The sequence below is a fragment of the Talpa occidentalis genome, unplaced genomic scaffold (genome assembly GCF_014898055.3).
Source record: "Talpa occidentalis isolate TD23 unplaced genomic scaffold, MPIMG_talOcc4v2.1 talOcc4.9, whole genome shotgun sequence".
In the NCBI taxonomy this organism is placed as follows: Eukaryota; Metazoa; Chordata; class Mammalia; order Eulipotyphla; family Talpidae; genus Talpa; species Talpa occidentalis.
Window position 1 is genome coordinate 27,759,831 of NW_023605305.1, and position 26,452 is coordinate 27,786,282.

Consider the following 26,452-nt stretch of genomic DNA (forward strand, 5'->3'; position numbering starts at 1 on the left):
GGCGGGAAAAGTTTGTAGGGCAGGTAGAGGTTCTTTGTCTGAGACGAGACTCAAAGGGGGAGGGGGGAGGCTCATTGCCTGAGTCCTCCAGGCAGGTATCCACATTCCTGCCCCCCAGGTGGGCTTCCTGGTTGGCTCCTGCATTCAGGCCTCCTGCATGGACCTTTCACTCACTTCTTCCTGCCTTTTGTTAATTATATCCTCCCCTATCTTTTGTAGATATATACTTTTTTTAAAATTTTTATTTCTACAAGAGCCAGGGTACAGGCCAGATGTGCGGGAGGGTGAGAGGATTCACCAGAGACAAAGTGGGGAACAGAACAGGCAGACTGACGAAAATACACTGCTGAGGGGAGCAGCAGGTGAGACAGGAAAGGTCTGCTCGCTATGTGGGTTGCTCCGAGGCCGGCGGGGATCGAACCAGCCCTGCAGAGGCTGCGGACAGCTTCACAACGCTGTGCTCAACCTCCTGCGCCACCAGGGAGGCCCAGTTACATATTTTTAAGCTCAATCAGATCTATTAAGTCTGCTTTATCTTATAATTTCTCAGTTTGTTGTTTTTCTTTTATTGAATATGTGTTCCCCCTTTCAGTTTCTGTTACTTTTGGAGTGTCCGTGAACTTGGCAGAGAAAGAAGGCTCCCATCGCAAGAAGGAGCTGAGGAGGTGAGGAGGTAGTGTTTACCGCCCACTAAGCTAGCCTGGCCTAAGCACCAGCTGAGATGAGGCTGCTGGCTTTCTGCCTCACAGGGGAACAGGGAACATGCAACCTGGGCCCTGAGGAATGGAGGAAGAAGGTGTGGAAGGGGAGACATCAGTAGTGAGTCGTGAGAAGACAGTAGTGAGCACCCCTAAAAAATCTTTCTCTCAATCTGCCCAAACCTCTACCTCTCTGGTCCAGTTACCCCACAACTGTCCCCCTGTTATAGGACAGGGAGAGGGGCAGCCCAAACCCCGCAAACCTGCCTATTCTACATGGGTTCTGCCATCCGCCGCATCAACACAAAACATAGGAGACTTTAATGGGAAGGAACTTTAATAAAACTAGGAAACAATACAGGTAAGGCAAAGAGTCTAGTTTCTAAATGAAGCACCCAAAGTTACCCGTCCCCTCGTGGGTAAAAGTCCATCCAAATGGGATCGGCCCAGAGCAAGGCCCCAAAGCCTGCTACAAGTCTAAAGCATCTTCCAGTGGGGACCCACAGAAAAGGGTCACAAACAACCGGACAAGCCCGGAAGGAAAAGAGCAAAATCAACATCAAGATAAAAGCTGCCATTGTCACCTCCCCACGGGTCTCACCCACATCTGTGTCACCCCGTCCACGACCAAAAGACAAGCGCAGTTTTTTTACGTGTCTCTAGGCTCCATGCGCCTCCTCCAGGTCTCCTGGCTCCATCCTGCTTCCTTCCTTCCTCAGTCTCTTCTGCAGCTTCTTCTCTCCCTGCTCAGCTCCACCCTCCCTTGGGTGGGGCAGGGAACCTCCCCCTTTCCTGGGGACCACCCTGTTACACCCCCATCTTCTGTCTCCTCATGCATTTCTCAATTTTTTACCTCAGTGTCTCAAAAATTGAACCCCCTCACACTTTTTTCCCTTCCCTTTCTGCTGTTCTTCCTCCTCTTTCTTCATTATTGTTAAGTAGAAGATTTTAAACAAACACAAGTTTAACACAAGGCTGCCATTTCCTATCACCCAGCACCCACGATCCACGGCCACCCCACCGTTACTTCCCACATTCCCACCCTCCCCTCTGGCCTTCTGGATTATTGGTTGTTTTAAAACAAACCTCAGACTCATTTCTGAGGCAAGGTTTGGGGTAGGAAGCTACCACTAGTCTATTCGTTCACCATCTTATCTGTTCCACTCAGTAATTTCCCCCAACTTAACTATGAAAAATTTCAAACATATGATAAAATTATAAGACCAGAGAGACAACCACCTTTATACCAGATTCAACATCTCTTAACAATGTGCCATCTTTGCAAGGGGTTAAGACACTGCAGCTGTTAGGGGGAAAAGGATGTCCTAAAGCTAATTCCATACAGGCTTTGTGGACTCCACCCCCACTCCAGACCAAAGCCAAAGACACTGGGAACTCCAAATCCCATCACCACCAAAGGAAAGGTGGCTGGGACTTGAGGGTGGGGTTAAGCAGCCAGGTTGGTATAAAGCCAGACACATGGGCTTTGGAGGGGATCCCCCCCCATTTTGGCTCTCCGCCAGCTCGCAGCGTCCACCCAGCTGTGAGAGTGCCTTTGGGTTTCCAGGTCGGCGGATCAGGTAGGACGCACTAAAGACTTTATTTCTCTATTTTCTCCCTGAGTTGTACATTTCCTTAATTCCCTTTCCCTTGTAAATAAACCTTTTATTAACCTTTTGTGTGTGCCTGTAGTGGAGTATTAATAAGTCCCTTTTAAGTGCGTGGGTGAGGACCCACAGCCAGGCAACCCGTTTTATATCGGGGTTGCCCTATAACACATCCACTGCAGTACAAGTTCAATCCTCGGCCAAGGAGTTACCCACATGGCGCAGCAGACCTCTCCTGTCTTGCCCGCTGCTCCCCTCAGCAGTGTATTTCAGTCCATCCGCCTGTTCTGTTCCCCACTCGGTCTCTGGTGAATCCTCTCACCATCCCCTCGCCTGTACCCCTGGTCTTGTATGGAGAAATAAATAAATCTTTAAAATAAAAAAAGTGCCATCTTTTCTTTAACTTTTGGTTGTGTATATGTTATTATAGGGAAGGAAATTTTTTTTCCTTCTATCCTTCTAGGTTCCTTCTTGGCTCAGATTTTGTAACAAGACATATTAAGAAGAGAAAAACAGACAGAAGTTCATTAAAATAGGTGTCATCTCCTATATACACACACAGGATATGCGAGAAATTTTGGGATCAGTAACTCAAAAAGATAGCTAACAGTTGGTTTATAGAGCATCTTTAACAAAGATTGGCAAATTATAGGGAAATGACAAGACAAAGGAAAACAGTTTTAAGTGTCCAGGGACAGGAAATTATGGGAGATGAATACATGGCGGAGGCCAAAGGAGTCAGATTTGTTTGCTGGTTTCTCTAGTGCCCTCTCTGGCCAGATAAGCATCTAGAGTCCTCACCAGTAAGGGAAAATATAAATCCTTCCTACATTTAGGCAGAAAGAAGACAGAAATTTTCCTGTATTTGCTGCTGCTTTTCTTTGAAGATTTATTTATGCATACCTACATTGTGCAAAAATGAAAAATGATGTAGAGAATATATAAAATAAAATTTAAAAAAAGATTTATTTATGCATATAAGAACTGGGGTACAGGCCAGAGGTGTAGGGGGTGAGACAGAGACATTCTCATTCACCAGAGACAGAGTGGGGAACAGAACAGGCAGACTGATTGAAATACACTGCTGAGGGGAACAGCAGGAAAGACAGGAGAGGTCTGTTACCGAACGCCGGCCTCAGTTTCCCTCAGCCAATAAAAGGAAACTAAGTTTGAGGAAAAGGAAAGAGGTTTTATTTGTCGACAAATGAGGAGGGCGGCAGACTCATGTCCGAAAAACCACCGTCCTGCTCTTTGGCAGTGGGCAGGGGAATTTATACAGGGGGAGATGGGTAGGGGTCCGCGAAGGGGAGGGGGAAGGGGTCCGCACAGAGACAAGTGGGCGCCAGCTCAACAGGGAGATGGATGGGTGTCAGCTCATTCATCTTAAGGGAAGGGGAAGGTGTCAAGGCACAGAGACACAGAGACGGGTGATCGGGTGATCGCCAACTTGTTTTCCTTAGGGCGAGGGGGAAGGGTCTACAGGGAAACCGGTGGGCGCCAGCTTTTTTTTTCTTCCCAAGGGGAGGGGAAGCTGCAACAAATGGGAAAGACAAGTCATCAATCCTGTTAATGCTAGATAAGGGGAATTGCAAAAAATGGGGGAAAGACAAACTTGTTAACTGTATCAGGTCTGCTGTGCCATGTGAGTAGCTTCCTGGCCAGCCAGGGATCAAAGTCATGCTGCAAAGGCTGCGGATAGCGTCATAGGGCTGTGCTTAACCCCTTGTGCCACCAGGGAGGCCCTATTTGGTGCTTCGTAATTTCCTTCGACTCACAATCATTCTTATGTCAAAGAGGCATATTTTGGGGTGACATGGTCTACTTTCCTTCATTGCTTTTTTCTGAACTTCTTGAAATTTGCAAGCATTGTGACTCCAGCTCTTAACTATTTCCACATGCATGTCCCAGGGATCAGACCATCTCCCATATAATCACATTTTTATACTTAAATAATTTAGAAATAATTTCCTAAAATCTTTCATCTCTACTCTGTAGTCAAATTTCCCCAATTACTCCCGAATTTTTTAAATCATGTCCCATCAAGATTCACACTTCACATTTGGTAGTTGCTTGTATTCTCTTAATCCAGAAGTCTTTGTACTTTGTACTTTGTACTTCTTGTTTTTTTTTTGTTGATAAGGGCTTTGAGAAGCTACCAGTCAGACATCTTAAAGTGTCCTGTATTCTGTATTCTAAATTTGCCACATTGTTCCTCATGAGATCATTCAATGTGTTCCCCAATCTATGGGGTTACAATTTAGTAGGGTTAAAAACAAGCACCAAGTCCTGGCCCAGCAGGCAGTTTTGGAAGGCTTGAAAAGATAAGAAACTAGATAAGGCTGCCTGGGGACAAGGCCATACAACCCATCACAATGACCTGAAAAACCAGCCTAAATCCAGGAATGCAGAAGCAGAGGCCTTTCTGTGTCAAAGGCCAGAGCCTAAGACCAGATATCCCAGCAGATAACTGGTGCAAACTGGCCCGCAATTTAGAAAGCCTGTGAAAACAGAGTATAAAAGGGAGCCTCAAATCCTTAGTGCAGACTTTTCCCTTCTCCTGCCTCATTCGCTGATTCTCTTAGTGTATTTCAATAAATCCACCCTTTCTGTTCTCCACTCTGTCTCTGGTGAACTCTTTCACCTCCCAAGCCTCCAGCCTCACTGGACACTTCTTCCCACAAAACCACCTATATATTTCTAAGAAACAGGAAGCTAAGTCTAGAGCTGGATTGGTTTTAGGTTACACATTTTTGACACTGTCTCTTGGATGATGCTGTATATACCCTTCATGTCAGGAGACGTCATCCCGTACAATGTCAGGTTTCCTCACTACTAGTGACGCAAAGTTTGATCACTTGGCTACAGTAGTGACTGCCACATTTTTCCAGGTAAAGGTATGCTTTCCTTTTGCAAATTTTTTTTAAGATTTATTTATTTATGCATACAAGAGCTAGGGTGTAGGCCAGAGGTGCAGACAGAGTGGGGAGCGCAACAGGCAGATCTACTGAAGTACACGGCTGAGGGGAGCAGCAGGAGAGGTCTGCTGCGCCATGTGAGTCAGCTCCCTCGCTGGAAATGGAACTTCTGCTGCAGTGGCTGCGGATAGCTTCATAGTGCTGCGTCTTAGCCCCCTGCCCCACCAGGGAGGTCCCCAGAACCCTCACTTTTTAAAGATGCACTGATGGTTCTCAGTGTGGGGGACAAGCCAGCAACACAAGATACGGGGTAACACCAGGGACTGCAAACCACAACTCCGCAACCTGGCTAAGTCCCCGCAAGCCCAACGCCGGGGGGCGTGGCCAGACGAGTGGGCGGTGCCACGAGCCGGAAGTCCGGCGGGAGACTACATATCCCAAAAGGCTCCGCAGGCGCCTCCGACTGGCGGTCCAAGACCGGCGGCAGCGTGATGACGTTTTTTAGGGACGCTGGCGCGCGGGATTTAAACTGCGGCGGTTTGCTCAGCGTTGAGGCTTCATAGAGTTCAGAGAGTTGCAGCTTCTTGGCGTTTCGCGTTTTTCTCCCCCGCGCACCTGCCAGCTGCCCATGGACTCGTCGCTCCATGCCCGCCTGTTTCCTGGTCTCTCCATCAAGATCCAGCGCAGTAATGGTGAGGGGCGGGGTCCCGAGGCCAAGGGGGGACCCGTGGGCTCTGAGATGACTGAAATTACTGCGGTTCCCCCAAATGGCAAGGCCTGAGACACTCTTGGGGGCTCTCCAGTCCGGGTCTCTGCTCTGGCAGGGGGTCTTACCTACCGAGGGCCGCGGCCTCCGCCCTGGAGGTGGGGCCCCTCTCGGCCCTCGGGAGTGGGCGGGGCTCCCCCCCTTCAAAATTCTTTGCTGAAACTGCCTTGTCCTTGTAGGGATTTCGGCTTCCTGGCCGCTCTGCTCTTCTATAAATACTTGACGTGTGTCAGGCATTGGGATTGAGAGTAACCAGACAGACAAGATCACCGCTCTCAAGGAGCTTGCGATTCTGTTCTGTCTGTGCCTTTGTCTCTCTATTAAGCAGTTTCTGAAGCTCTGGTTATTAGGAGAGTGATCTGACATGACCTTCAGAAGTGAGGTAGGAAAAACCCTGCATCACTAGAGCCTCCGTGCTGCGTTGAGGAACAGTTCAGCTAAGGACTAGAGTGATTCCCCAAACATACCTTTAGGCCACTGTCGCTTCTCTTTTGAGTAGGGACGAATCCTTATTCCCTGCAGCCGTGTTCAAACCTGTCTCCTGCCCACCTCATTGTGAGATGTTCTAAAGGTGAAGTGCCAGGAGGTTTGTCTTCTATAAGAGAAAAAAAAGATAGCTGTCTTGTCCTTTCCTCAATTCCACATTGAGTCTTTGTGACATCCTAAAAATGAAAAAGGTGGGTAACTGGCATTTTTCTCCTATAGGCTTAATTCACAGTGCCAATGTAAGGACTGTGAGCTTGGAGGACTCTTGTGTTTCAGTGGAATGGACAGAAGGAGGTGCCACAAAGGGCAAAGAGGTAGGTTTTATGAAAATGCATGTGCTACATTTAACACTGCCCTAAAAGATCTGTGGAACTGGAACTTGTGAGAGCCTTGTTTCTGATTCTGTCTTGTTACCGCTGGTTTTTTTTTTCCTTAATTTTTTTTAAAGATTTATTTATGCATACAAGAACTGGGGTATAGGCCAGAGGTGCAGAGGGTTAAAAGATTCACCAGAGACAGAGTGGGGAGCAGAACAGGCAGATTTACTGAAATATACTGCTGAGGGGAGCAGTTGAGGAGAGTAGAGGTCTGCTGCGACATATGTGGGTTAGTTCCCTGGCCAGCCAGGGATCAAACTCAGGCTGTTGTGGTGATAGCACTGAGACTTAACCCCTAGGCCACCAAAATTTATATTTTATTTTATTATTTTTTTTTTCACATGCTTCAAGGAAACATTCTATGACTTTATTGTTGCTTTGATAATCAGCACAGACATTTCACTTTGTACACAAGTCTTTTACATACCAAAAAAAGCTCATGATTCTTTTCTAAACATTTATTCCGGAGACTTTCCATCTAAAACTTTGGAGGCAAATTTTCCTTAAGTGGACATCAAGTTCCAATCTCTTCAAATGCTGATAAGCTGATACACTGTAAGACTCACTAATTCACAATTTAGCATCATACACACTACATACTCAAATTTCCCAATCTTTCACAGCACATAGTTACTAGGGAAACTGGACGACCAGGACCAAAGATGTTACAGAGTGCACGAAATTCTGACAGGAGAGCCCAGATAAAGGAGTGGTTTTCTTTAGGAAACAATCCTACCAAAAAATGACACAGGAAAAGAATTTTAAAATGTTCACAACTTAGATGCACGACTGTGACTGCAAACTGCCATTTAGTAGCTTTATACAACAGGATATAAAAACTTCCCCATCTATGGAATGCTAAGCAGACGCCCAAGACAATCAAAGCCTCCCATATTCAATATCCCACTATTTTCTGGTTGTACCAAAAAATAAACAACCAGCAAATGATTTCACCTCTTAAAAAAAAGCATTTACACTTAAAAAATGGGATGAGGTGGGTTTCCCTCCTTCTTAGAAATGTTTCTAGAGCTACTAAAAAACTTGCATTTACAAAATAGTTGATAAAAATATTCCTCTGGATTGTACAAGAAGGGAGACAGGGAGCACTTGTAAGACATGGTACATGACATTAATCAGACTTGGCTTCTTTCTCTCCTGCGGCATCAGAAGCTGGACTCTCCTGGTTCTTAGTCTCTCCGTTCTCTGCGGGCAAGTCTTCTTTAGTTTCTTGGTTAGCCACCTCCGCCTGCTTCCCCTTTGCGCCCCTCTTCCCTTTTGCTTGCTCTTTTTTGTCTGATGATTTATCCTTTCCCGCCGCCTTCTTGGGCTTCGCCTCCACTTTCACGGGCTTCGCCGACAGCCGGGTCGACCTCCGCTTGGGCTCCTCCTTGGCCGCCCCCTCGGCGGAGCTGACCTTCCTCTTGGGCATCGTGGCGGCGGGGCGGGCGCGTGCCGGGTGCCTGCGGGCCGCCGCGCGCCAGCCGCCGCGCGCCGAGAGCCTTCGCGAGCTGCGCTGCCTCCAAAATTTATATTTTAAAAGCTTTGTGATGTGATGAGAAGATCACCAGACTGGGTATCTGAAAACCTAAACTTTAGTCTGGCTCTGCCACTACTGCTTTATGTGTTCACAGGCATGTTTCTGCCCTTCTTAGAAATTCAGTTCTCATATAAAATGTAATAATATCTACCTCATAGGTTTGTTGTGAGGATTTATTCTGCAAGTCCTTTTTCCAGAATGCCAGACAGTGTGTTTGGTGCTGGGGATGCAGACATGGATAAGATAGACCTGGTTACTCTTTCATGGAACTTAATAACACATTAATGAATTTGTGTAGTATATTGTGGTAGGTAGGTATACAGATGTTTAGGTGGTATATTTGAGAAATACAAAGGTTGATTACATTATCTGTCCTTGAAAACATTTCCTAAAATTCCTTTCTACCAACTATTAGCAGCTCCTTAGGATTTGTTTCCTCATTTTTGTTGTTTGCTTAGAAATGTAACTTTTGTTGGATCTCACTCCAGCTTGAATATTGCCTTTGGAATAAGATCCAGATTTCTTTTCTTTTTTTTTTTTAAAGATTTATTTATTTATGCATATAAGAGCTGGGGTATAGGCCAAAGGTGTGGGTGGTGAGAGGATTCACCAGAGACAGAATGGGGAACAGAACAGGCAGATTGACTGCAATACACTGCTGAGAGGAGAGCAACGGGCGAGTCAGGAGAGGTCTGCTGCACCATGTGGGTCACCTCCCTGGCCGGGAATTAAACTTGTGCAGCAGTGGCTGCAGACAGCTTCATAGGTTGCATCTTAACCCCTTGCACCACCAGGGAGGCTCAAGATCCAGATTTCTTAACGAGACATTCAAAGCCTTTTCAGGATCTAACCCAAATCAATTTTTCCCTTCTACCGTACTCTGCTTCCAGAGTATTCTGTGCCAGGAACAAATGGGGCAGCTTCATACTCTGCAGCCATGCCTAGGGCCTTGCCTTCACACTCTCACTCTTATTCCTTCCTCCTTGGATGTTTCCTCTGAATCCTCAGTGTCAGAATCATTACTTCTTGCTATGAATCAATGTTAATATCAGAGCTAGGGTTAGAATTCTGGCCTCCTATTGTTTATCTCTGTAATTTAGGGTTTAGAAATGGGGGGGTGGTAATCATGTGTGGTCAAGGTGTGTAGAAATAGGGATGAGAGTGTGCTTACTGATGTTACCTGCCAGCTTTTGCATTTGATGATTCTCCTCTCCTTATCTATCTCATGTGACGTAGGTTTCTAGCCCTGTGTGCATATGACATCTCTTCCCTATTAGAAGGTGAGCTCCTGAAGACAAGGGCAATGCTATATCTTAATTCATCACTAAATACCTTCCCCTGGACTACTGCCTACTGCCTTACTCATGACTAATAAATGTTTGAAATGAGCCAGTTAATAAATTAGGTTGTAAATGTAGAAGATAAAGCTCTCACCCTAGAGTTCATGCTTCAGCTCTGTCCCATTTTAGGATACAAATAATCAATAGTTGGTGCTATTTTGATTTGTTTAAAACTGTTAGGAAGTTGTGCTAATAAATTTTGAGTTGTTCCTAGAGGGGTTGCAGGACTCTGGTGATGTAAACCTAGAATTGTGACCTCATTGTACATATGAGCAGGAAGTAGGGAAAGCATGAATGGGAAGCTGTGACTGGGCAAGAAGTTTCTGGGTGCAGTAGAAATGTAGGTAGATTTAGGGTTAGGTAGTAGCTCTCGGGAACATATCCCTGCCCATAAGATCCTGAAGGTCCCTCCATTTTGACTATCAAAGGGACATTAGAACTTGTTCCCGACTCAGTGTCAGCCAGCAAGAAGTGCCTGGGGGGCTATACCCATCAGGAACCCACAGTCCAGCAGAACAGTAGTGGAGCCAAGTGACCTAGGTCTACTGTGGACCACCTGACAGTTGCCTGCCTATCTGCCTTCCTCTTCACCTCCTTCTCACTCACTGACATCTACCATTGCCTTGGAAATCAAGAAACCCAATCCATCTAGATGGTAAACCATGACTAAGGAATAAATATTTGTTTATTGCTAATTTGTATGTGTGGAACTTAGAATTAGTAAAGTCTAGGTCTAGGGGTAACCTTGGTTGTAGAGATACAGTTAGACTAAACAAACTGTTGTTCCACTGAAGCTTTTACTTGTTCCTTGCAGATTGATTTTGATGATGTGGCTGCTGTAAATCCAGAACTTTTACAGCTTCTTCCCTTACACCCGAAGATCAGTCTGCCCTTGCAAGAGAATGTAACTGTCCAGGTAGGTGTCTGTCATCTGCCATAGCCAGTGTCCCAGAGGATTCACTTGACTTGTTGACTCTTTGCTGGTTTGTGTCCTGGAACTTCCTCGGACTTCAGCACAGCACATGGACCCAGGGTTGACCTTGAAAATTGATAAGAGCCTTATATTGTGTTGGTCTGTTTTGTTTTTCAGAAACAAAAACGCAGATCAGTCAACTCCAAAATTCCTGCTCCCAAGGAAGGTAAATGGCTTATTATCTCAGGATTGTTTCAGGAATGACCCTGGGGCTCAGGAAACTGTGAAGTTCATTGCTAAATGAACTCATTGCTCATTTAGCGGGATAAGACCTGCTCTTTCTTCCAAGCATCTTTCTCAGTGAGAGATCATCAGATATAGCTACAAAGATGGGGGAAAGAGAGGTGTTGGTCAAATGCTACAAAGTTTCTGTTATGCAAGATAAATAACTTGTGGAGATCTATATCACAAACGGGGCCTATGATTAACAATGCTATATGTTAAACTTGTTTTTTCTTTAAAGATTTATTTATTTATGCATACAAGAGCTGGGGTTTAGGCCAGAGGTGTGGGAGATGAGAGGATTCACCAGACACAGAGTGGGGAGCAGAATAGACAGACTGAATACACTGACTAGAGGAGCAGTGGGCGAGACAGGAGAGGTCTGCTGTGCCATGTGGGTTGGCTCCCTGGTTGGGGATCCAACTCGCTGCAGTGGCTCCTGATAGCTTGATAGCGCTGAGACTTTAACCCCTGTGCCACCAGGGAGGCCCTATTGTTAAACTTGTTAAAAATTTAGTGTGAGGGCCTCTCTGATGACATAAGGGCCTGCAAGAGAGATAGGAGTTACAGGGGTTTCGCTTCCTTTTTTTTTAATTTATACAATAGCTGGGGTACAGGCCAGAGGCGTGGGAGGGTGAGAGAATTCACCAGAGACAGAGTGGGGAGGAGAACAGGCAGATGGACCAAAAGCACTGCTGAGGGGAGCAGAGGGCGCAACAGGAGAGGTCTGCTGCACCATGTGGGAATGTCCCTAGCTGGCCGGGAATTGAACCCGCACTGCAGAGGCTGCAGACAGTTTCACAGCACTGTGCTCAAACTGCTGTGCTACCCAGGGAAGCCTAGGTTTCACTTCTTATTAATGTCTAAAAGGGTATTGTCAAAGGGTCAAAGGCCCTTTTATTTATTTATTTATTTATTTATTTATTCAAAGGCCCTTTTAATGGGGAAAAAAAAAATCTTAATAGAGGTGCATGCTTTTTTTTTTTTTTTTTTTTTTTTAAGATTTATTTATTTATCCGTATAAGAGCTGGGATGTAGGCCAGAGGTGTGAAGGGGGCATGAGAGAATTCACCAGAGGTAGAGTGGGGAGCAGAACAGGCAGATCTACTGAAATACACTGCTGAGGGGAGTAGTGGGTGAGACAGGAGAGGTCTGCTATGCCATGTGGGTTAGTTCCCTGGCCAGGGATCAAACTGATACTACAGTGGCTGCTGATAGCTTCATAGTGCTGAGACTTAACCCCTTGAGCCACCAGGGAGGCCTTTAGAGTTGCATGCTTTTCAAAAGTAGAAGTGAAATACATGATTTACATTTTTTTTTTTTAAAGATTTATTTATTTATGCATACAAGAGCTGGGGTATAGGCCAGAGCTGCGGGCGGTGAGAGGATTCACTAGAGACAGAGTGGGGAACAGAACAGGCAGACTGACTGAAATTGCTGAGGGGAGCAGCGGGCGAGACAGGAGAGGTCTGCTGAGCCATGTGGGTTTCTCTGTGGCCAGGTAGGGATCAAACTCATGCTGCAGAGGCGGTGGATTGCTTCATAGTGCGGTGCTTAACCCCTTGAGCCACCAGGAAGCCCCTGATTTACAAATTCTTGGGAAATAGAAAAATTATAATTATTTGTGCTCTTTATGAAAGATATGGATCATATTAGAGCCATCAGATCAGTCTAAACTTAGACAATTCAGAAATTTAGTACAAGTTGCTGATTGCAAATATGATACCATGTGCTTTATTTCCAAAGCTATGAGTTCTTTCATTTTATAGGTGATAAATTTTTTCTTATGAAGAAAACTGTATAGATGGGTAGAAATTGATATAAGAATTCAACTGTAACTCAAGTGTTTATCTCAGTTAAGCATACTTTTAGATTCCAGAAAATCATTGTAGCTGATCTCATGGGTCTCTGATGTGGCCCAGACCTGGATCTGTAAAGCATCCTGGAGCAGTGAAAAAAAGCCCAGACTTTGGAATCTCACAATCCTAGGTTCACATTCTGGCTCTGACACTTTCTAGTTGAGTAACATTGGGCAAGTTGCTTAATTTCTCTGAGACTTAATGTCAGCTGGGAATATTGATACTTATTTTCTGGTGTTGCTGTGAGGTATGGTAAAATTGAACAATGATACGTTAAGACCAGTATTGCTTTTTGCTTGAAAGGATTAGCTCTATCACCCAGAAATGATTTCATATTGGTTGTAGGTCCCTCCATTTACTTGAGAGAGATGCTTTTGTGGAAGTATCCTTGTCCTTACGAGCTCTCAGAGTGATAGAATGTGAGCAAATTAGTTTTGGGGTCACTGGTATTTGGTCCAATTTTTCCTTTCCCCGGGTGGAAAGATTAGGAAATAGATGGGCTCCTTTCCTGGTGGTTGGGACCCATTTCACTGTACAGAGTCTTGGAGGGTTGTCTCACCACCCTCCTGTTGCCCTGTTGGCCCTCCTGTTAATGCTGCATTATTTAGCTGTTGCTCTTGGTCCCTCAGGTTTTCGAGGCCGCTCCACTCGCATGTCCACAGTCCCAGAGGCTCGCACCACCACTCAGGAGAATGATATGGAGGTGGAGCCATCTGCACCGGTAAACTCCCGCAAGCACTTTTCAGTTTCCGGTGAGTAATTAATCTACTTTCTCTCTGTTTGAGGACTTGGTGCAACCTCTCATGCACTGCCCTCTTCCTGTTCTGGAACAAACATCTGAGGATTCCTACACCCCCTTGGCTTCAGTACTGCCTCTGCCCCACCAACACTGCCCCCTTATCTGGAAATCATCTCATTTTACTTTTTTAATTATTGAAACATATGGAGAAGTGCACATATCATTGACTATAGCTCACTAACTGAACACACTCATGTAACACCTCATCAAACAGCATTCCCAACACCCCGAGGAGTCCTCAAGTTCCTAACCCCTATAGATACCTATACTCCTGATTTCTAATAGCATAGATTAGCTTTTTCTCTTACTGGACTTTATAAAAATAGGATTTGAAAAATACACTTAAGAAATTAAGTTAGGGGGCCTCCCTGGTGGCGCAGTGGTTGAGCGCTGGGTTGTGAAGCTGCCCGCAGCCTCTGCAGCGCCAGTTCGATCCCCGGCTGCTCCCCGGCCACCGGAGGAGGGTCCCGCATGGCGCGCAGACCCCTCCTGCCGCCCGCTGCTCCCCTCAGCAGTGTACTTCAGTCCTTCTGCCTGCTCTGCTCCCCGCTCTGGCTCTGGTGAATTCTCTCACTCTCTTGCGCTTCTGACTGTACCCAGTGCTTGTATAAACAAATAAATCTTTAAAAAAAAAATTTAAGTTGTCAACTTTTTTTTTTTTTTAAGATTTATTTATTTATACAAGCACTGGGTACAGTCAAAAGCGCGGGTGGGTGAGAGAATTCACCAGAGCCAGAGTGGGGAACAGAACAGGCAGACTGACAAAATATACTGCTGAGGGGAGCAGCGGGTGCGGCAGGAGAGGTCTGTTGCTCCATGTGGAACCCTCGCCGGCGGCCAGGGATCGAACCGGTGCTGCAGAGGCTGTGGGCAGCTTCGCAGCCCAGTGCTCAACCGCTGCGCCACCAGGGGAGGCCCGATTGTCAACTTTTTAGATTTACAAAGTAGGTGCAGATTTGGAAGGTATACAATCATCACATGAATCACATAAGCTCTGATAAAATGAAAGTAAACAAGAATGATATCAGGTACGGAAAATAGTGAGGTGTCATGGGTGATACCTTTCTGGGTTAAATCAATATTGTTCATTTTTGCTCAGGTTCCCATTATCCCTGGCTTTTTAGTATTTGCAAGACCTTGGAGAAGTCAGAAAGGCCTGAACTTTCTCCCAAATGAGTAGAAGGGCCTGGCCAGCTTGAGTACCCAGGGTCAAACCTAAAAACAGTCCAGCTCTTTAAAGGCTCTTCTAACCCAACCAGTTAACTCAGATGGTTTGAGCATGCTGCTGATAGAGGCTTTTCATGATGAAGCCCGTGCTGAACTACTCACATACCCTTTAATAAAGATACTTCATCTCCAGGAGCCAGCTCCTATACAGAAACTGGTTGGGCTTTGGGTGTGAGCTGGGGTGAAGGCAAAAGTCCAAACGCTGCTCATACTGATGGAGCCCGAGTTCTTGCTGAGCTGGCAGTCACCCTCCTGGCCTACAACCTTCTAGGACTCAGATGAGCACAACTGTGGTTGACCTGTCTGCTTCTCCAATGACTCTTGTTCCCCCACAGCCGGCCCCCCTAGGATTTCCTGCCCTACATCGGCTGAGATACCACTGACGATGGTCAGCGAGGAGGTGGAAGAGCAAGGCCATTCCATCCGAGGAACCACTTCTGCAAACCCTGTGAACTCAGGTAGACACACTGAGCTGTCTGCTGCCCTGCTGCTAGTGCAGGACAGGTAGTTACATCCTATTCCAAGCCCAGCCTGCTTTGCCACCTGAATTCAAACTATATTTGCCCCATGGGGCATGTTGTCCTGTGGCCATGGACTCAGTCTTTCACAAAAGATGACCCCGTACCATCAAGCTGGCAAGAGCCCTCTGATGTAGTTGAGGTGCTGTCAAAACTAAAGTTTTGGCTAACACCTGATGAATAGCCCACAATGACCATCAAACAAGCAGGGAGGGTCTCACCTCTCCAGGTTGTTGAGAAATTGCCACAGGCAGAGAGCGAGCTTGGGTTAGATCTGGAGTGCTCACATTAACAAGTCTTTGCTTTGTGGGCTTGGCCATCCCGAACCCCAACTATTGCTTCCTCTCCTTGCATATAGTGATTTACTAATAAGAGTCTAGAGAAGGCCTAGTCCTGGGAAACTCTAGTATGGACTCAATAACACAGCTGGAGAACAAGCTGCCTAGACAGTTAAGAAAGTGGGCTTCCATTTTTCCCTCTAGTTCGGAGGAAATCATGTATTGTGAAGGAAATGGAAAAAATGAAGAACAAGAGAGAAGAGAAGAGGGCCCAAAACTCTGAAATGAGAATAAAACGAGCTCAGGTACCTTTCTGAAGAGCTAGGGCAGGTTCTTGGACAGGTATCCTTAATTGCACCTTTCTAATATCAGAGAGATGGTTGGAAGTTACTAATTTCTCCAGTGCTGAAATCCAGAAGGTTTAACTGGTTTCTCACCAATTTAGATATTTTTCTGAAGGCCTCTGATGAGGAATATTTCATGCGGATTACTCATTGGGCATGCCATCACAGTGCAAAGGCCAGCTGTACTCCTGGGCAAAGTTAGCTGCCTTCCCCCACCTCCTACTATCATGGGGCCTACAATGAAGTTCTAGTTTATACCATTAGTTGGGTTATTGCTCGGGGAATCCCAGCCTTCTGGTCGGGTGGGGCGGGGGGGTGTAGGGGAGAAGGGGAACACATGGCTTTCACCCCAGTTCCTCGGGTGGTTGGGTATATGCCTTGGCTGCCCTGTCAATCTCTGTTCCCACAGCTTTGTTTCTGGGTTCTCAGCCTGGAGTCGGGGTAGAAAGAAGTGCGATCACATGGGGACTTTGTCAACCCTGATGGGACATGTGCATGTAAAGAGCTGCTGCTGCTTAGCTCTGAGGGTACATACATCTTGGTAGGCAGTCCTCGTTTGCACTTGTCCCAAACAGGAGTATGACAGCAGCTTTCCCAACTGGGAATTTGCCCGGATGATTAAAGAATTTCGGACTACCTTGGAATGTCATCCACTTACTGTGACTGATCCTGTAAGTAAACCCAAAGGACTTCTACCTCTCCTTTCTGAGTAGGTGCACAACTGAGAGGCAGAAAACTTGTCTTTATAGGAGTCAGAGCATGTAGGAATCGCCATTTACCCGTAAGAGTTTATTAACCATTTGGTATGTTGGAGTTAGTGAGGCCTGGATTGGAGAGTTTGTTTTGTTTTTTTTTTTTAGTATAAGATTTATTTATGCATACAAGAACTGGGGTACAGGCCAGAGGTGTTGGTGGTGAGAGGATTTGCCAGAGTGGAGAACAGAACAGGTGGATTGACTGAAATACACTGCTGAGGGGAGCAGCAGGAGAAACAGGAGAGGTCTGCTGTGCCATGTGGGTAGCTCCCTGGCCGGGGATCGAACTTGTGCTGCAGTGGCTGCAGACAGCTTCTTAACTCCTTGCGCCACCAGGGAGGACCCAGAGTTTGCTCTTTATAAATTCCCCTTAACACATACCCGCTTCTGTTGGTAGTGCTGAAACCTCCTGTAGGCAGCAGAGAAAACGGGGAAGAAAATTTAGGGCTACTTTCCTAGTGCTCTAGAGTAACTAGTAGGAGAGGCAGAGTCCTAGTATTTGATCTTGGCCTTGTCTAGGCCAGCCTATGGAACTGGAAGGGGAGGGGTTCTGGACAAACTTACTTGGTCTCACCCTTTGCTGGTTGTTGTTTTCTCTTGAAGATTGAAGAGCATAGGATATGCGTCTGTGTTAGAAAACGTCCACTGAATAAACAAGGTAAACCCTGTTCAGCCAGAAAGAGGCTTTGGACTGAGTGGGGGTTCCCCTGTGTCCAGGAAGGATTCCCTGAAATACTCTTCTTCTGCAGAGTTGGCCAAGAAAGAAATTGATGTGATTTCCATTCCTAGCAAGTGTCTCCTCTTGGTACATGAGCCCAAATTAAAAGTGGACTTAACAAAGTATCTGGAAAACCAAGCATTCTGTTTTGATTTTGCATTTGATGAAACAGCTTCAAATGAAGTTGTCTACAGGTTAGTCCTTCAGCTGTTTGTTTCTCCTCCTTTCCTCTGCTTTCCTCTTTTTTAAAGATTTATTTATTTATGCATATAAGAGCTGGGGTGTAGGCCAGAGGTACGGCGGTTGAGAGGATTCACCAAAGACAGAGTGGGGAGCAGAACAGGCAGGTGTACTGAAATACATAAGGGGAGCAGGAGGCAAGAAAGGAGTGGTCTGCTGCGCCATGTGGGTCACCTCTCTGGCCGGGGATCAGATTCACACAGTAGCGGTAATAGCACTGAGACTTAACCCCTAGGGCACCAGGGAGGCCTTGTGTGTATATCTGTGATCCACAAAGCCTAAAATGTTTTAGGCCCCAACTCTGGAGGGTTTCCCCTGGGCTTTGTAGGCTATCTTATACTGAAAGTCAGCTGCTAAGCTCATGCTTTCTTTCATCTTGTGTCTTCAGGGTTCAAGAGGAGCTGGTGGCTCAGAGTGTGGGCTGTCAGCCGATTCCTATTCCTATCCCAACCCAAATCCAGCCCTCCCCATTTGGATAGGAGAATTAGATTTTGTAAGTGGGGCTGGAGTTAAGGGGACCACTTAGAAGCATTCTAGTGTTTTGTGCTTGGAAGGAGCACCCCGGAGTTCTGCAGCAAAGGGCAGTGGGCCCATGTTCTAGGGAGCACTTTTTGGAGAGAGAGGTATACTCTTCTCTATCCTGTCTCCTAGGTTCACAGCAAGGCCACTGGTACAGACAATTTTTGAAGGGGGAAAAGCAACCTGTTTTGCATATGGCCAGACCGGAAGTGGCAAGACACATGTGAGTATTCAGGCCTGCCAGGGAGGGATCCTGACTGAAGTATAACACTGTGTCGGTCCCTTAAAGATGGATAATGAGTTTCTTGTAGAAGGTCTGCTCACTGCCCATCACCAGATACAGTTGCTGTGTCAGGTATAGATAGGGGCCTTACCCTTCCAGATTTTGGCATGGCACACGGGACAGTGACGCCAACTGTGCTCTGGCCTGCACCAAGGGCCCCTTACCACAGTCTTCTGTGCCTTCCCTTTGCAGACTATGGGTGGTGACCTCTCTGGGAAAGCCCTGAATTCATCCAAGGGGATCTACGCGATGGCGTGTGAGTAGTATGTTCTGCTGCAGTGGGTTGGGCACACAAAGGCAGGTAGTTTACTTAATCCAGGTTCTCTCCCACAGCTCGGGATGTCTTCCTCCTGAAGAACCAGCCCCGCTACCGGAACCTAGGCCTGGAAGTCTATGTGACATTCTTTGAGATCTATAATGGGAAGGTAGTAGGCAGGAAGCCCCTTATTTATGGTTTTGATGCCCCTGGACTTTTTCTTTTCTTTTCTTTTCTTTTTTTAAGATTTATTTATTTATACAAGCACTGGGTACAGTCAGAAGCGTGGGAGGGTGAGAGAATTCACCAGATCCAGAACTTTCTAAAATCTTGACGTTGGCTAGCTATTATAGCCTGGGCCCCCTTGGGCTGTTAAGCCTGTGGTGTGGGAGAGACTTCATCTGCTGGTGGGATGATACCACAGCTCAACTGATGTGGCCAGAGTGGTCCTCAGGGGTCCCTCTCAGATGGAAGGTTTGTCTTATGTGTTCCTTCCATGAAGGAAGTTCGTTCTTTCCCCAGTGGTACACATTCACCCCCATATATTCTCTTTTCAGATAGGTAGATTGATCAATCAATCGATCAGAGAATGTTACTGCCATTTATGTGGAAAATTTTTTGAGCATTCCCAGATCCAGAAAAGAAGCTACTGAATTATACTAAGTAGGAACGCTGTACCTTTGAATAGTAGGAGAACCTGTTACTAGCTCAGGCTCCACAGCTAATAAAAGACCAGAGTTACAGCAATCTGAGCAGCCAGGTTCATATCTCAAGTGTGCCGCTGATTACTAGTCTGACATCTATTTGGCTTAACTTCTGCCGTCCTTGCTGCCAGCGTTTGTCTAAGTTGGGACAGGCTCAGAAAGGGGAAGTCAAGTGGGGTTCCCAGTGCCTGATAGCCTTGGCCTTGTTCCCTTGCCTGGCATAGCTGTTCGACTTGCTTAATAAGAAGGCCAAGCTGCGTGTGCTGGAGGATGGCAAGCAGCAGGTGCAGGTGGTGGGGCTGCAGGAGCACCTGGTTAACTGTGCTGATGATGTCATCAAGATGATCGACATGGGCAGTGCCTGCAGGTCAGTGTTCTGGAGAGGGGAAGGGACCATCTTTTAATGCTCAGTTTGGGTGACTGAGACTAGCCCTGAGCCCACTGCTGTTTCCATGGAGCACTGCTTCCCCAGTGATGACTATGAAAGCCTCTGCCTCAAGGGGTCTCAGTTCAGGGAATGACCGTGGGCCAATGGCTCATCAGGAGATCTTGAGTTATTTTAAATCTAAGTCCGGCTATTCCCATGCTCGCTCTTCAGAGAAAATAAGATCTTCTTGCTTCTCTGGGTTTCTTTTTGTTATTGCCTCCCTCCTGCTGTGTTTGGAAACAGGAACTCTGGGTCTGTTCTTGGCTGGAAGTAATGGCGCCATGGTTCCTGTATAGACTAGGGAGGTGCTCTTCCACCCACAGAGGACAGAAGTCTGAGATGGGAAGACCCAGAACTTCATCGAGTCCTGACCTGTGTCCCTCTCTTACCAGAGAATTCACTGCTGTGGACTGGGGTGCCTTGGACTCTGGAGATACTATAGCTGATCACCCTAGAAGCTCATAACTTGATTTTGCCCTTCTTTATGCCTTAGGACCTCTGGGCAGACATTTGCAAATTCCAACTCTTCGCGCTCCCACGCCTGCTTCCAGATTCTTCTTCGAGCCAAAGGGAGAGTGCATGGCAAGTTCTCTTTGGTGGATTTGGCAGGGAATGAACGAGGAGCAGACACTTCTAGTGCTGACCGGCAGACTCGCATGGAGGGTGCAGAAATCAACAAAAGCCTCCTCGCCCTGAAGGTAGCAGCTAGCTAGAGGCACCTGGCCTGGAAGGCTGCTGGTGGAGGGAGTGGGCAGTGTAAGGGAGGAAGGGACTTGAGTTACCCCTGCTGTCCCACAGGAGTGCATCAGGGCCCTGGGACAGAACAAGGCCCACACCCCATTCCGAGAGAGCAAGCTGACACAGGTGCTGCGGGACTCCTTTATTGGGGAGAACTCAAGGACCTGCATGGTGAGTAGGGTTGCTTTGCAGGTAGAGCAGAGGGAGACGTTTAGTCCCATCCCTGGGCAAGGGACTTGGTGGTGCCCCTGGTTGTCTGGGTTTCTAGGTTCTGACTTCACTGGGCTTCTCTGCCAAGGGGGGAGGACTGTATGTTCATGCAGCTCTTGGTTTGGGGAGGTTATTCCTCCCTTGTCTGGTAGAAAGGGGGCTCCAGATTTCAGAAGGTTGACCTCTGGAGAAGCAAGAGAGGAAAATTATTGCCCCTTCTGTAGCTTCCCTCAGGTCACTGGCTCACAGCCTAAAACTTACATTGGAACCCAGGGCTGTGGCCTTGAATTACTTTTTTGGTTCCCTTCTTTATCCATAAGCCCTTCTAGCTAGGGTTTCACCTTCCTCCATTCCAGGGATTATCTTCTCTTCTGCCTATGGGGAAGATGGAAATTTCTGAATAAGCGCTAAACCCTTCACCCTAAGGGATTATCCCTAAGCCTGGGTGACCTGAAGGTTCTAGGATTAGCCACAGAGGTTGTAGATGTGACCTTGATAAGTGGTCAGCAAAGAGCTATAAAGAAGCAGGAGGTTAGGTATTTACCCAAAGGACACAGAAACATCAATTCCAAAGAACACCTGCACCCCTATGTTTATAGCAGCACTGTTTACAATAGCTAAGTTTTGGAAACAACCCAAATGCCCAAAAATAGATGACTGGATCAAGAAGATGTGGTACATATATACCATGGAATATTACTCAGCATTCAAAAAAGATAAACACATGCAATTTGCAGCAACATGGATGGCGCTGGAAGGGATCATGCTCAGCGAAATAAGCCAAAAAGAAAAAGAAAAATACCGGATGGTCTCACTCATAGCAGGAATCTAGAAAACTTAAATAAGGGAACAGGAAAACGAATAACTATAAGAAAGTGAAAATCAAAATCAACAAAAAACTATGAACCAGAGACACTTTTAGGGGCGGGGTGGGAGGGAGGGATTGGGGTCAGAATGGGGGGCTGCAATTGTATGGGATTATAAAAATAAAATTTATTAAAAAAAAAAAAAAAAAGAAGCAGGAGGTAATCAGATATGGCTTTAAATGCAGGAAACCAATTTTTAAGGCACTTGAATTGCAGTGTTTCTGAGGCAAGTTGCCCAGAGAGAGTGGGCACTTAATGGGCCCTCCCTGCCAATACCATGTTGGGTATCAGTGGCTCGAAGAGACCCTTCCATCAGCCTCTCTAAGGAGCAGTCAGTCTAGTGCCCTTACCCTGAATCTTTAACTGCTCATTCCCTCTTTCACAGATCGCCATGATCTCACCGGGCATAAGTTCCTGTGAATATACGTTAAACACACTGAGATATGCAGACAGGTACGGTACCTACAGTCAGGTGGGATGGGGAGAGGGGTGCAGGAGGCAGGAAATGAGAGGCAATGGTGAGTGGCTAGGAGGCTTATGGCCTTACTGTTTATGCAAAGGAGACTGCTCTGGGATCTGAGACCTGCTTGTTTTCTTAGGGTCAAGGAGCTGAGCCCCCACAGTGGGTCCGTTGGGGAGCAGCCAACTCAAATGGAAACAGAAGAGATGGAAGCCAGCTCTAATGGGTCCCTGATCACAGGCAATGTAAGGGGGCAGGCGATGGGGGCAAAACAGAAATGTGACCTGCTGAGATGGGAACTGGGCCATCCTGTCGTGTCTCTCCCTTTGGTCCCCTTAGTTCTCCAAAGAAGAAGAGGAACTGTCTTCCCAAATGTCCAGCTTTAATGAAGCCATGACTCAGATCAGGGAGCTGGAGGACAGGGCCATGGAGGAACTCAAGGAGATTATACAGGTGAGGAGCGGCCCTGGCAGAACAGGCGCTGGTTATGCTCACCAGGATCATCAGGTTGGGATGACCAGAGGCAACCTGTACTTACACTAGCATTCCTTAATTCTCCACCTCTCCAGCTAGCCATTCTTCTAGAACAGCTAAAGAACATACCCCCTTCTCTAACCTGGCTCACACAGACTTTCCTCCATCCTCCTGGCTGAAGCCAGGCTCTCCAACATACCCGGCTGGGAGGGTAATTTATTCACAGAAACACACTCTTGCTTGTTCAGTGAACGTTCACCAGATGCTTTCTATAGGTCAGATCCAAAAACACGAAGTATGGATAGTAAACCTTAAAGTGTGAGCCTGGTTTGGGTATGTGAAAGAACACAAATTGAGACAGGACTTTAGAGATTGTTGGAAAGAGTTTGTGAGCCATGTTGGTCATCACTGAGTGTGACCGTGGCCATGGGGTTGCACTGGGAATGAGGCTGAAGCACCACTTACGGGGTGGACAAGCAGGGTGAATGAACAAGGCTGTTGCTCAGATTTCTGGCTTAGGCCTCAAGACAGATGATGACATTCATTTGACATAGGGACAGGGGCAGGTTTTGGGTAGAAAGAACAATTCAAGCTGAGGAATACTGCCCAGAGGGTTAGGGGGCAGGGTGTGCCCATGACTGGTGGAATGGGTGTCTTGCACAAGCATCTGCACTGCAGATGGCAGAGTTCCTGGAATGACTTGCTAAATTGATTGGGTCACTATTGAGCTGACAAGGTGCTCCCTGTGTTGCAGCAAGGACCAGACTGGCTCGAGCTCTCTGAGATGACTGAGCAGCCAGACTATGACCTGGAGACCTTTGTGAACAAAGCAGAGTTTGCCCTGGCCCAGCAGGCCAAGCACTTCTCAGCTCTGCAAGGTGGGTGCAGCCGAAGGGCCCAGCCTCTGTGGGTGGTGGCAGCTCTGCCTTGAGGGAATGGGGCTTCTGAGGTGCTCACTAGCGCCTTGTACACCACCCCCTCTTCCTTTCAGATGTAATCAAGGCCTTGCGCCTGGCCATGCAGCTGGAAGAGCAGGCCAGCAAACAAATAAGCAGCAAGAAACGGCACCAGTGACAACTACAAATAAAGATCTGTTTGGCTTCACACCTAGCCTCTACCCCTTCCCACCTCCCCAGCGAACTTTGGGTAGGGGTGGTCTGGTCAGGGTCCAAGCAGGGAGCGTCTGAGCCCAGGGCACCTGGGGAGGGCATCAGAGTGACAGGGGATACTACTTTTCTTCAGTTGTGCCCTCGGGCGGAAGGATGATGAGGGAGTTGTTAGTTATCCTGTGTTACCCTTCTCTCCAAGAGGGAAGAGTCTCTGGTGTATCTGGTGTAGTTTTCCCTGGTGCAGCATTCTGCCTGCACAGACTGGCTGCTGATGGCAGGAACCATGGGGTTGTCTTGGCTCTGGGGAGAGAGGAGCCTCTAGTTCAACTCTCTGTGGGCTCTGTCTTGCCTACCGCACCCTTGACCTTGGAACTAAAATGTCTTGTACTTTTAAAAAAGTCTCTGGGACCTCTTCCTTGCTATTTTCTGAAGCCCAAGAGGATCCCTGCTGTTTTGTGTTTACACATTATGTCTAAGAATAAAGTAAGTAAAAAAAAACAACCTTTTGAGTGGTGTGTGGGAAGGTCTGCATGTATCAGCCTTTGGGACAAAGGACACTACTGCAGCTCTGGAGAGTGCTGATGGTTCTGCACTCTCCCTGGGAGGCCACATCCACACCTGCAGTCTTGGTGATGTGCTGAAGACGCCAACCTCTGCCATGTCTAATGCTGACCAGGTCCCAGGTCCTCTCCTGGGGACAGGAGCTATAGGCAGAAAGGACATGGTGCTGTGTCCATTAGCCTGCTCAAAGCATGTTAAAAGATTCTGTGGAAACACAAGAGAACACTCACTAGACAGCAAAAAATCTGATGAGCAGTACCAGCTCGATCCTGAAAAATGAATAGAGGTTTGCCAGGTCAACTGACGGACCGTGCCTAGGACTTGGACAGTTTGGGAACCAGAGGACTCCAGATTTCATGTTACGGAGCATGAATTGTCTGAATGGTGATATCACTAGATGGATAGCCTAGGAATCACAAAATCAAATGTGTGTGTTAGAGGCCTTAGAGACAGTGGGGAGTGTGGTGCACATGAGTCCCTGTAGAAATTCAAGAAAGACGGGGTCTACAGACCAGGTTCTTTCATCCTCACTTCATTTGTTAAAAAAAAATCTTTCGGGGGCCTCCCCGGTGGCGCAGCAGTTGAGCGCTGGGTTGCGAAGCTGCCTGCAGCGTCTGCGGCGCCAGTTCGATCCCCCAGCTGCTCCCCGGCCACCGGAGGAGGGTCCCACATGGCGCGCAGACCTCTCGTGCCTCCCGCTGCTCTCCTCAGCAGTGTACTTTGGTCCTTCTGCCTGCTCTGCTCCCCGCTCTGGCTCTGGTGAATTCTCTCACCCTCCCGTGCTTCTGACTGTACCCAGTGCATGTATAAACAAAAACAAACAAACAAACAAATAAATAAGCATGCCTCTATTAAAAAAAATAATAAAAATTAAAAAAAAAAAATCTTTCGGGGGCCTCCCAGGTGGCGCAGCGGTTGAGCGCTGGGTTGCGAATCTGCCTGCAGCCTCTGCGGCGCCAGTTCCATCCCCGGCTGCTCCCCGGCTGCTCCCCGGCCACCAGAGAAGGGTTCCACGTGGCGCGCAGACCTCTCCTGCCGCCCGCTGCTCCCCTCAGCAGTGTACTTAGGTCCTTCTGCCTGCTCTGCTACCCCCTCTGGCTCTGGTGAATTCTGTCACCCTCCCGCGCTTCTGACTGTACCCAGTGCTTGTGTAAATAAATAAATCTTCAAATCCTTAAAAAAAAAAAAAAACACCTAACTGGGGAGTAAAAAAAAAAATCTTTCGGGCCTCCCCTGGTGGTGCAGCGGTTGAGCGCTGGACTATGAGGCTGCCCACAGCCTTTGCAGCGCCGGTTTGATCCCCGGCCACCAGCGAGGGTCCCACATGGCGCGACAGACCTCTCCTGCTGCACCCGCTGCTCCCCTCAGCAGTGTATTTCGTCAGTCTGCCTGTTCTGCTCTCCGCTCTGGCTCTGGTGAATTCTCTCACCCACCCGCGCTTCTGACTGTACCCAGTGCTTGTATAAATAAATAAATCTTTAAAAAAAAATCTTTTGGGCCTCCCCTGGTGGCGCAGAGGTTGAGCGCTGGGCTGCGATGCTGCCCGCAGCCTCTGCAGCGCCAGTTCGATCCCTGGCTGCTGGCGAGGGTCCCATAAAAAAATAAAAAAAAAAAAAATCTTTCATTGCAAAGATTGTTCATAACAGTAATTGTCTAGTGGCACTAGTCTGCAGAACTACATGACCACACAGCAGCATTCTGTAACCCGGGAGTCAGGCACATGTAGGTGGATTAATCTCAGGTTTAAGGACTACAGGAAAAGGAGCTGGTGAAAAGTTAATGCGGATATAACAATTAAAAAAAAAAACAGGCATCTATAAATCAGACATTGTACAGGGAAGGGGAAGGGAGACGGATCAAAACGAGGGTGGCAAGAGCACAAGGGACTATGGTGATGGTGCATGGGTGAATTGGTGGTGGGAATTCTATGGGACTACACCTGAGAAAAGAAAGCAAACAGTACCAAAAAATGAACAATGATATAAAATATATATAAGTAAATTGGGCCTCCCCAGTGGCACAGTGGTTGAGCGCTGGGTTGCGAAGCTGCCCGCGGCCTCTGCGGCACCGGTTCGATCCCCGGCTGCTCCCCGGCCACCCGAGGAGGGTCCCACATGGCGCGCAGACCTCTCCTGCGCCCGCTGCTCCCCCTCAGCAGTGTACTTCGGCCCTTCTGCCTGCTCTGC

The 26,452-nt window shown here is 47.4% G+C and overlaps 2 protein-coding genes across 4 annotated transcripts; one reads left to right on the plus strand and one right to left on the minus strand.

Moving 5' to 3' along the window:
- The first annotated feature begins 5,725 nt into the window (after nt 1-5,725).
- KIF2C (kinesin family member 2C) lies at nt 5,726-24,212 on the plus strand. 3 transcript variants are annotated; one of them, XM_037498823.2, is made up of 21 exons: nt 5,726-5,912; nt 6,692-6,786; nt 10,541-10,642; nt 10,817-10,865; nt 13,410-13,532; nt 15,142-15,264; nt 15,807-15,907; nt 16,522-16,617; nt 17,305-17,359; nt 17,451-17,613; nt 18,311-18,401; nt 18,654-18,717; nt 18,795-18,886; nt 19,646-19,788; nt 20,342-20,546; nt 20,647-20,757; nt 22,048-22,115; nt 22,262-22,367; nt 22,462-22,575; nt 23,351-23,474; nt 23,588-24,212. In XM_037498823.2, exons 1-21 carry the CDS (start codon nt 5,849-5,851, stop codon nt 23,668-23,670), a joined length of 2,172 nt encoding a protein of 723 aa, XP_037354720.1. In that variant the 5' UTR covers nt 5,726-5,848; the 3' UTR covers nt 23,671-24,212. The 3 variants fall into 3 exon arrangements, with proteins under 3 accessions (XP_037354720.1, XP_037354721.1, XP_037354722.1); XM_037498824.2 differs by lacking the exons at nt 5,726-5,912; nt 6,692-6,786 and adding an exon at nt 9,990-10,381; XM_037498825.2 differs by lacking the exons at nt 5,726-5,912; nt 6,692-6,786 and adding an exon at nt 9,990-10,066.
- On the minus strand, nt 7,656-8,362 carry LOC119235457 (non-histone chromosomal protein HMG-14-like). The gene has a single exon (XM_037498826.1). The coding sequence runs from the start codon at nt 8,276-8,278 to the stop codon at nt 7,979-7,981; it is 300 nt and encodes a 99-aa protein (XP_037354723.1). The 5' UTR covers nt 8,279-8,362; the 3' UTR covers nt 7,656-7,978.
- Nucleotides 24,213-26,452: the final 2,240 nt, after the last annotated feature.

Coding starts and splice junctions, on each gene's coding strand:
- KIF2C (XM_037498823.2), top strand. CDS start 5,849: ATGGACTCGTCGCTCCATGCCCGCCTGTTTCCTGGTCTCTCCATCAAG. Junction 16,618..17,304: donor CACTTACTGTGACTGATCCT/GTAAGTAAACCC, acceptor TTTCTCTTGAAG/ATTGAAGAGCATAGGATATG. Junction 18,402..18,653: donor CCGGAAGTGGCAAGACACAT/GTGAGTATTCAG, acceptor TTCCCTTTGCAG/ACTATGGGTGGTGACCTCTC.
- LOC119235457 (XM_037498826.1), bottom strand. CDS start 8,278: ATGCCCAAGAGGAAGGTCAGCTCCGCCGAGGGGGCGGCCAAGGAGGAG.